Source organism: Pygoscelis adeliae, unplaced genomic scaffold, assembly GCF_000699105.1.
Source record: "Pygoscelis adeliae isolate BGI_AS28 unplaced genomic scaffold, ASM69910v1 Scaffold43, whole genome shotgun sequence".
NCBI classification, from domain to species: domain Eukaryota; kingdom Metazoa; phylum Chordata; class Aves; order Sphenisciformes; family Spheniscidae; genus Pygoscelis; species Pygoscelis adeliae.
In genome coordinates this window covers 3,453,192-3,463,609 of record NW_008824538.1, presented here as the reverse complement: position 1 = coordinate 3,463,609, position 10,418 = coordinate 3,453,192, and the positions used below count along the sequence as shown (strand labels likewise).

At 48.6% G+C, this 10,418-nt stretch overlaps 1 protein-coding gene across 1 annotated transcript in view; it reads left to right on the top strand.

Moving 5' to 3' along the window:
* The first annotated feature begins 4 nt into the window (after window positions 1–4).
* CDKL1 (cyclin-dependent kinase-like 1 (CDC2-related kinase)) overlaps window positions 5–10,418 on the top strand; it is a 17,814-nt gene continuing 7,400 nt past the window's right edge. The window contains exons 1-3 of the mRNA XM_009321649.1: window positions 5–70; window positions 5,730–5,851; window positions 8,200–8,272. Of these exons, the coding sequence (XP_009319924.1) occupies window positions 5–70; window positions 5,730–5,851; window positions 8,200–8,272 (261 nt within the window). The remainder of the gene's footprint in view (window positions 71–5,729; window positions 5,852–8,199; window positions 8,273–10,418) is intronic.

Sequence of the window (10,418 nt, the reverse complement as noted above, 5' to 3'; positions counted from 1 at the left end):
GGAGATGGGGCGTTGTGAGGAGACAGGGCGTCGTGAGGGGAGAAGCGAGGGGATGGGGCGGGAGGCAGCGGTATGTAACGTGCCCAAGTCAGTTTCTCTGGGAGAAAGCCGGTGCCGGTGAAAGTCCAACCCGTTTGGCCAGGGATGGACATGCCTTGGGACGGAGGTGATCCTCCGCAGCCCGGGCTGTCACGCATCAGAGGGTTGGCGTAGGTGGGAGCTGAGACCTGGCAAAGAGCGAGCTGCAGGGTGCCTGTCGATTTCTTCTGCATGGGTAGTGGAGGAGCGTCAACAAAGTCGTCACTGTGCCCTTCGGAGAGGGATTCATCCAGTCTCTGTCCCACCAGGGAGTCAGCGATGTCCGGGCCGATACAGGCACAGCTCTGCCCTTAGTGCATGGTTGGCAGCAGCCCCCTCTGCGTCCAGAATTCCCCCCAGAGACAAGGACTGTTGGAGCTGGTGTAAAGCACATGAGCTAAAAGTGATCTTAGATAGCACGAGGTGGGGGACAGCTGTGGGGCGCAGCTCTCCTAGCTCCCTCCTTTATAATCTGCCGCAGCTCTTCCTTCAAAAGCCCTTTCTGAGCCCCTGCTTGGGGGGGATCCGCAGTGTCGGAGCCTGATGTGCAGGTGGAATCCAGCCGTGTATTGAACGCCGGGGGCTGTATAGGCTCAGCGGTATTCACACATGGAAGCAACTGCAGAACCAGCACCTGTGAACCATGGCAGCACCTTGTCTGATCCATTCTTGACTTCTGTGTGAGAGCTCATCCTCACATAGAAATGGGTCACTCATTCAGCCTCTGTGTTTATTTTCCTGATGAAATAAAAGCACGGGAACATTTGCAGTGAGTCACGCCCCAGGTCCATCAAGCATGCAGAAGTGAGGAGATACCCAGGAGAAAGAGGGGAAGGATGGGGTAAGGTTTCCTTTCACACACCCGGCTTCTGGGCAAAGTTTCTAGAGCCAGAGCTTGTACCCATTGCTTCATGCTTAGCAGACACCCATAGACTGTTGGGAGTTTGTCCCATCTCTTTCTGAACCAGTGTATTGATTTGGTCTCCATAGTATCCTGAGGCAGTGAGTGCCACGACTTCGGGAATGTGTTGTGTGAAAAAATATTTCCTTTTTTTTTGTTATAAACTTGCTGCTGGGTGATGGCATACAGTACCCTCAGTTGTGTGTTACAAGAAGCGGAGAGAGTTGTTCGCTTTTCACTTTCTCCAGGGTACTCATGATTTTATACATCTCCATCATCTCCCTATCTTCAGCTTTCTCTTTTCCGTGCAGAAGAGCCATAGCTTTAAAACATTGAACTGATTAAAGAACCATATTAACAGCATATTGGCTTATTATAAATTTTAAAATAATGACTTCCAATAGGAGTCCTTTTTACAAGAAACGTGCTGTTCAGATGACACAATGCATTCTTGCAGACAGTCAATGATTTAGGATTTTGGAGTTAACAAAACCCTACAGAAATCTGCAGAGAAAGATGTTCCATTTTATTTAAAACTTCTTTCCCCAAATTCATAGTCCCTTGGTCTCTGATTTCTGCGTGACCCCGTTCCCAGACTTCACTGCCTGTTGGCGTCTGTGTAGCAGCAGTCGATACGCATTGTGCTCGGTGTTCCTTTCCATGGAGTTACCTTAATTTGCTTGCTGGGAACCAAGTAACTTTCAGATTTGCAAAATTTCAGCAGGTTGTGGCATTTCTGATATTTCCTTTCCCCAAATCTCTTTTGGGCTATCAGCTTGTCTTTTATTGAGCATTTGTATATAAATAAGCGGTGTAAATGTTTTTGTTAAAGGAACAGGAAAGCCTGATTCTCTGCCTGCTGCAGAAAGAGGCAGAATAAGCCTGGATGCCATCCTAGAAGAGCCATCATCTAGGAAAAAAGCATATTTATTTTTCGGTTAGATTCTGGGGAGAAGCAGCCTAAGTTTTTCTCCTATCTGAAGCAAACAGATGACATGTAGCTGTATAATTTTAGTAAACAATGCTGGAGATGCATTAAGATTTAAATGATGTTAAAGATCTGAAAAGGAAAATAATCATTGCAGAAGTCAGTTGTAATGCAGACGGTAAATGCGTCACCCTTAAGGGTCCAAAGCCGACACCACTGCCGCTAGCCGCGGCAGGATCCGTGTCAGGGCGATGTTGATTTTAGCAAGTGCAGACCTGCTTGACTATCTTTCCAACTTTTTCTCTGTAAATAGTAACAGTTTGTTTGTTTGTTTGTTGAGGTATTTCCTGGCTTAGGCAACAACTAAGTGTTTGTCAAAGATGTAGCGAGATTGTGTTTCATCAGTAAAAAACGTAGGGCCTGATAAATTATTATTCTGCACAGTAAATACCTTGTAGACAAAAGACTTTATGTGGCCAGGAGCCATGGGAAGTGGGGTGGGAGAGCGGGGCGGTATGCGGAGTCTTGAAATGCCCTGCGTGATCCCGATTCCTTAGGAAAGACTGGAAATACATGAAAACAGAGCGAGTCTCTTAATCCGTGGCTGTGGAAACCCAATGCCTGCTGTTTCCAGAAGGGTGTTGTCTCCCCAGCCTTCATGTGGAGGCTGACCCGGCTCTTAGCTCTGACACTGCAAAGATGAGAGAGAAATGCAATGCAAGGCTGTGTTCATACACAAAACAGAAAATACTCCCTGTCATCTTAGCACGGGAGCTTATAACTTTGGGGAAGAGCCCATGCAGGACATCTGACCTGTATGCCGAAGGCGACACACGGCCTTGTCACCCAAGCAGGGGGCAGGGAGGGGAGGCCCATCCCGGTGCTGCCAGCAACCAGCCACCGGCAGCATTGATAGCCTTAGAAACTGCTCTCTGAAGCGCTGCGCCACCAGACTGGGACGTTGTTAGGGTCACTGGCAGGTTTACGGTGGCTTGTGTGCACGTCTGTGGGCACAAGAGACATTGGCCCAGTGAACCTGACTGCCCGGAGAGCCCTGACCGTGGAGAATGGCTGTGAGCAAGGGACGGGCAGATGCCATGGCAAGACTGCGCCCAGGGGTCCCTCTCCAGGCCTCGCACAGGCAGGTTAACCCACTCTTGCGTGCACAAGAGCTTGTTCACACAGCTGTGCCCCCTTGCAGCGTCCCCAGCTCAGCTAGACCTCATGCTTCCAAGCCCAAGCTGTCTCCTTCCAGAAACCCCAGCTCCACACACACGTGAGGGTGACCAGGACACAGAGCCTTGACAGACCCCGGGCACCGCCTGCTCCTGTGAAGGTTGCTCCTGAAGGCTGACTCGTACAACCAACCTGTAACTGCCAGAGGTTTTCTAGAGATCTCCTATTATTGTTGATTTGCTTTCTTGCTTTACAATCAGTTGGCCATTATTTTGTCCTCGCCTGCCTCTGAAAGTGGAGTCTAAGCACTGCAGAGATTGTCTCGTCTGCCTCCTTCCCGCTGGCAGGCTCGGCCGTGCCCGGCAGTTTGTCCATGCTGGCAGGCAGATCCGCTGAGAGCAACAGGGGGGTCGGGCGCCTGTTACCCAGCATAGTTGCTGGAGGCCCAGCTTGCTCTCAGATATCTCCATTATCGCTGATCTCGGAGAACATAGTATGCCAGCACACTGAGTGCATGGAAAGAGGAGGATCCACTTCGCACAGTCTATGAGGAGCTGCTTGACTGGTGAGGGAAGGGGCCGTATCAGGGCCACAGCAGCTGTCTGAATTTTGTGGTGGAGTCTGAACTGGTAGACTGGGCTTTGTCTCATGTGCGTGTGGCAAGTAGGTACTTCGCTCGATGTGGATATGCTTAACAGGATAGGTGGCATGGTATGCACACAATTCCTGGGAGAATCGCTATCATTGGTGGGATTTTCAGCAGTCTTGCAGGCCGTTCTCTGTATCTGATCATCTTTTGCAAAGTGGATAAGGAAATGACGAGAATGGAGATGCTACTAGATAAATACCAAACTTGAGAGGTGTTACAAGCCTCCTCCCTTGTGGTTTAATATTTTCACTAGCAGCCCTGCCGTGGGAACTGAGGGTGTGCAGAGAAAGTCTGTCCGTTACGCGAGGTCAGGAGACGTGGCCAGTGCAGAGAAGGTTAGGCTGACAGCCCCTGCTGACGCTGTTGGGTACCTTGTGCTAGATAGGGAAGGCGCTTGGCGTACAAGTGCTCACCATGCAGGACTGAGGAAGTGGTCAGAAGGTCTTGGTTGTAACCCAGGTTTGATCCAGGTGGGTACGAAGGTCTTTGATGCTGGCAGATGGTTTACATGGTGTGGGCAGGATAGAAGGAACAAGACAAGTATGTGGTAAGAGATGCCGTTTAGGCAGATCAGCTCCTTGCTGCCAGCTTGCAGGACTGGAATAGCCCCCTTCTGCACACTAACCCTGTGTGTTGGCATATGGGCTCAGTATAGTTTGGGTTCAGTATCATGTCCCCCAGAGGCAGTGGGCTCCCTGGAAGGTCTCCCTTCTTTACAAGGAGCTTTTACAGTGGCATGCTTGAATAAAATTACGTTTTTCAAAGGGTCCCACAGCGTGCCCATCAGAGCACTGACACGGCCATGTCCCTCCTACTCATGACAGGCTGGCAATGAGGTATGGTAGGGGTCTTCTACTGAACTGCTCTTTTACTCAAGCTCACTGGTTAACCCCAAGATTCAAGTCGTGGATTTCAGTGATCCTTCACCTTGGGGTTAACTGGGTGCTTCCCCAAACAGCTGCGTTCCTCGGTTGAGGCCCCTTACAGTTTTCTCTAGTCTTGACTCTCCGCTTCCTTCTCCCTTGCAGGCTTTTCCAGATGGCTTAGAGGCACATTAGAAGATGGGGTTAGCATAACTCCTAGGCAATGCCCTTTCCAGCCTCCTTGCTTAGAAATGTGTTTGTTCTAAAGCCTCGGTCGGGCAAAGCCCTGGTGGATACAGGTCCCTGCAAGCCGAGGGGATGGTGCCATGAGTCATCTGAAAAGAAATAACATTCCTGAGTTGGGTCTGGCTTTTCTTTGTTTCCTTTTCTGAACACTGTGTTGTGCCCCTCGGTTCAAGCCCTCTCCCAGCCCTCCCTCAAAATGTGGGCCAAAGTAATAGCAAATGAGAAGCTCCAGTAATGTCCACCCTCACCTCTTGCAAGGTGCATTTGAGTAACCCTGCTGTGCTCAGTCTTTATGTGTGGTAAGAAGCTGTCTGAGCTCCCCACGAGAGGAAGCCCTGGTATGAGCACATGAAGTGGATTGAGAGGAAGAGGAAGGAGCAGCAATAAAAATTCTCCTAATTAACCCATCCAGATTCTGACAATAAGCTGGTGAAGCGGAGACCACGTGCTTTACTTATGCTTATCAGAGGAGCTCTTGGTTTCTCTTAAATGTGTGTTTGCTTGCTACAGGCTCTTACTGTGTGTGATTTCCCAAGCTATTCTCCAAGGAGAGCTGCTTTTCATTGTGGTGCAGTCGAAGGCTGGATACGTACAATGAAAGGCGCTGCCGGGATAGCTGTGGGCACCGTGATGAATTCTTTATCTATGAGCATCTTTTCTAAGAGGCACTCACTGAAGCCAAGCTGACTTGTTGCCCACGGTCAGTTCCTAAAATAACTACACCACAGGCTGAGCTGTAGCTGAGCTGCTTCTTCACATCGTGCTGTGCCTGTATAAAAGGTTTCAGCTCAAGGAATTGAGACCCTTGCGGGTGAAAGCACCGTCCCCCCCACCTTTACCCCACTCCCCTGCGCAGTAACTAACCAGGCCATCCACTGTGTGTTACAGCAACTGAAACACCCCAACCTGGTGAACCTGCTGGAAGTGTTCAGGAGGAAGCGGAAGCTGCATCTCGTCTTCGAATACTGCGACCACACAGTTCTCCATGAGCTGGACAAGCACCCCCGGGGGTGAGTGGCCTGTCTCTCACTGGGAGCTCTGAGCAAAGGAGTCAGGGGGTGCCTATGCCATTGCTGCTCTGCAGAGTTTTCAGAGGAATTTCATTAATTACAGGAGAGGTTTCTCAGCCCAGTGCCCAGGACTTGCTCTGTTACTGTGGTTTGGCAATGACATCCAAAAGAACTGCGTATGAGCCTGCGTGCGCTCCTGCACAGTCCTGCTCACCAAGGAGACTGGGGCGCTGAGCCTGAGCGTTTGGGTGATCTTTGGCTGGCTCAGCAGCAGCAAACCCGAGTGGCTCGGGAGCATCTTGTGTCTCACTGTGAAGAGGCTAGGGCTGCTGGGGGGATATGGGCAGGTGGGCTGGGGGCACGCAGCCCTCCTTCCTGCTGCTCCCCAGGTGTGTTGCCCATCACTGTGGGAGGCTGTGCAGAGCCAGGCTGTGGGCACTGGGGCAATGTCATTGAGCACCCAAATACACAGTCTGTAGTGATGTCACTGATGACCCATATGACAGACCAGTGACTTTTAGCCATGCTGCTGCGTTAAGGAGTATGTGTTCGTCGGCAGGAGTTAGCAGGAGCTGTGCCTGCACCTCTCTGCACAGCCTCAGTGAACTCCCAGGTCAGATACCCTCTTCTTTAAACAGGCGCTTGCACAAAGTGTGAGCTACGTGGGCAGAAGGAACATTCTCCAGGACAGCGTTTGTTCTTTTGACACATTATAAATTACACTCCCACTAAATACATTGTCCCTAATTATTCACAGTGACTCGGTGCTGTGGAATTGCTAAGCAGAAGTTCATAAATCATTTTACAGGCCTGGAGCTAAATGAATTGCCTTCAGGAGGATAATTGGAGGTTGAGTAAACAAGAGCCTGTTATTCTTTTTCTCCCTGATGTGGAGCTCTAGAAGGAGAATGGAGCATGCTGATAGCAAATGGCTTTGTGAGCTGGTGAGCAGCTTTCACCCCAGTTTGAACCTGTTCACCTGGAATCTGAAGAGAGGATGGATAACCCTCTTTGAAGAAAATACTTCACATTTGCTTTCTATTCATCAGAACAACTCCAGTGTGAACAAACATGTAACGCCTGGTTGCATACTTTGCTTTTGATCTTTGCTAGGGCAGATGGTCAAGTCTTTTGTGGTCAGGATTAAGATGGGTGGGCACACGCCTCTTTGCACCATGTTTCCAGGTCATTTGACCAACTTCATCCCCTTGTCAGGCTGTCAGTTCATCGCTCTCATCATTCTAGGAAGTTTCTGCAAGGAAACTCTAGCATTGCAACAGCAGTGTCAGCACAAAACCTTCAGCACTGACAGCAGAAGGTGCCTTAAAGAAAAAACATATTGTTTTAGTTTAGTTTTTTGGGCTTTTTTTCTTTATGATGAATCAGAAGCTTTTCAGCATTAAACACATGAAATAAAATTGGATTTGAGCTTGAAAGTACCAAGTTTGTCACCTCTGCCTTTCCTGGGGTTGTTGAAGACCGTTACAGACAGCCAAGGAAGTTTAAGAACTGTTGCACAGTAACTGAAAGAGAGGAGAGGAGGCTGGATCTTTAACAGAGGTTTTCTTTCTCTGAAGTGTTTGCCAGCCATTGGAGGGAAGGAGAGGAGATGCAAACCAAAGCAGAGCTTTGTAGGAACATCCTTCCCCCTCCCATTTTGGTCACCTCTCTACTCTGGAGAGTCAATGACACGACAACGTTGCAAGTCAGAGCATGCATCTATACCACGGATACTCCACCACCTCCAACTCTCTGAGCAGTTGCGGAGGCAGAAATGCCTGCTGGCGTTTCAGGAGGATTGCCAGGAAGCGTGGATACTAAGCACAGCCACAAGACAGGATTTGACACGGACTTGCACGCACTGATGTGTAGTCACCAGTTGGCAGGCCTCATGCTGGCTGTGACTGAGTGGTACCAGACACTCTGGCATGCTCTTAGCTGCCATAAATCCTTGTATCTTGTTGCATTGACTGGATTTGGAAGTGGTGTCGACGTTCCCTTTGATGCTCCTGCGATGTTTGAAGGGTAACCTCACAGGAGGCATTGCTCAGCCTCAGCTCTGAAACATGGGCAGAGGTACAAACAGCCTCCACCATCACCAGCCCAGCATGACTGGCTCCCTGCAGTGGAAGATCAACGAACTGACAGTTATTATGTATTTCCTGTAACTTACTTATAGCAAGAAAACGCACCTAGTGTTTCTTCTCTGAGTTTTCTGACTTGGTCCCTGATGGTTTTGCTCAGAGATCCCTGTACAATGTTAGCACTGAAAGGCCTCCTCTTCCTTTTTCCTGTAATAGTGAAGTTATTTTTAATGGCCAAAATAAAAATGTGCTTTTTTAAAACAGGGTGCCGGAGCATCTAGTGAAGAGCATAACCTGGCAGACCCTCCAAGCTGTGAACTTCTGCCATAAACACAATGTAAGTCCCCTAAACAGCACTAACGCTTGCTGTAACATAGCTTTGGAGGAGAAGGAGATTCTGCTGCCGTTTTCCTGATTACAGAGCTTTCATGGGACAAAGTCAGATGAAATTTCCTGTTTTCAACAGGAAACATATATCTGAAATATTAGCGTATACCCACAGCAGTTGCATTTACTATCACACAGGTCCCTTGGGTTTGCTGTCAAGAAATGATTTGCACTAATGACCTTAGACAAGCTTCCAGGCTGAACAGGAATATATCTTTGTATGTTCCCTGTGCCACGCATTAGAACTCATGTTTAGAAAACTGGCTAGCATCTAACCAGCTGAGACCTGAGCAAACTGCAGCTGATTTCCCAGGAAGTCCTTCTATTGATAGTCATAGGCTTTGAATCATGTTACCAGTTAAAAGGTTTCAAAAATTAGGTACAGTAAACCAGTTTTACAACCCCTCCTCTGCTTTCTGGAGGAAAATGTGCATGGCAAATATTTTGTAGAAAGCAGTTGCGACACTTTAAGAAGCGGGGAAGGAAAGGAGCCTTTTGAAGAAGTTCTTTAGGCGAACTTAGCTGTCATTGTTTTTGTTTATCTGCCAATATTTGAGATTTAAGAGTCAGGTGGGAGATCGCTCTGGAATGGGTGTTTTGTCATTGCTGGGAGAATTATGTCCAGCTGAACCACAGGAACTTGGCCATAGGTCTCTCCTGCTTCCAGGATTTGTTGTTTTTCTTCTTTTTTCTGTTCCCCCACTCAGTCTGAAAGATTTAATGGAGTTTTAAAGCCAAGGGAACAATGAGATGCTGCAGTCTGACCTGCTGTAGATCACAGGTAATGAGGTTTTATGCAGCTGCCTTTTTTTGGAACTCCATGACGCTGGTTTAACAAGCAGCATTTCAGTCCTCAGGAAGAGACACAATCATTTACCACCAGCTTAGCTGGGAAAAGTCCAAGGTGTTTGTGCTGAGGTGATGGTAGGGGAAGGACAACGTGAGCTAGACCCTGGTGATTTTCAGTAGAACACGCCTTCCACACACGGGCAGAAGATATGAAGGTTTTTAAATTCAGTTGTTGTGAACCTTCAGCGGGCAAGGTGACTTCTCAAGAATCGCAGAATTACTGGTGTTGGAAGGGACCTCTGGAGATCATGTAGTCCAGCCCTCCCACTCAAGCTGGGTCAGCTAGAGCAGACCGCTCAGAAACTTTTCCAGCCAGGGTTTGAATATCTCCAAGGATGGAGGTTCCACAGACTCGCTGGGCAACCTGTTCTGGTGTTTGGCTACCCTCACAGTAAAAAAAAAAATTGCTTACATTTAAATGGAATTTCCTGTGTGTTCAATTTGTGCCCGTTGCCTCTTGTCCTTTCACTGGACATCACTGAGGAGAGCCTGGCTCGGTCTTTACTTCTTCCCATCAGGTATTTATACACATTGTTAAGATCCACCCTGAGCCTTCTCTCCTCCAGGCTGAACGATGGTCCCAGCTCCCTCATCCGCTCCTTGGACGTCAGATACCCCGATCCCTTAATCATTTTAGTGGCCCTTCACTGGGGTCACTCCAGTGTGCCCACATCTTCCTTCTACTGGGGATCCCAAAGCTGGACACAGAACTTTGGATGTGTCTCACCTGTGCTGAGTAGAGGGAATATCAGGTGTGCTCTGGCATCTACAAGGTTAAAGCCCCACATCTAAACCAGAGCCTTCATCTCATCTGTGAGCTTTGCCAGCAAAATAATTTGTTTGTCTACTAGATTATCAGTAAATACAGTTCATGGATTTTGTCCAATGGATTTTGTCCAAGAACTGATCCCAGAGGATCTCATTAGGATCTCCTCACATATTTGTAAAACCGTGTCCCTTATTAGGAGTGTGTTGCACATGGCTGTATCAAGTGAGTTACATTTGCAGAGGGCCAGGTTAACAACAATCCTTGCTATGCAAACCTCGCTCCTCCTGCTAGCGGATTCCCAGCTGGTTCTGGGGAGCTGACTCGGTGTTGTCCAAGTGATACAGAGCTATGCAGCTGAAGCTGGGAGCCTGCACAGTGTCTCATCCCAAAGCTGGGGTATAGGCAGGGTAATTGTCCTGCCCAGCAGGACGTGGCTTTAGCTGCTGTTAAGAAATGCTTCCATCTTCTCTTTCAGCAG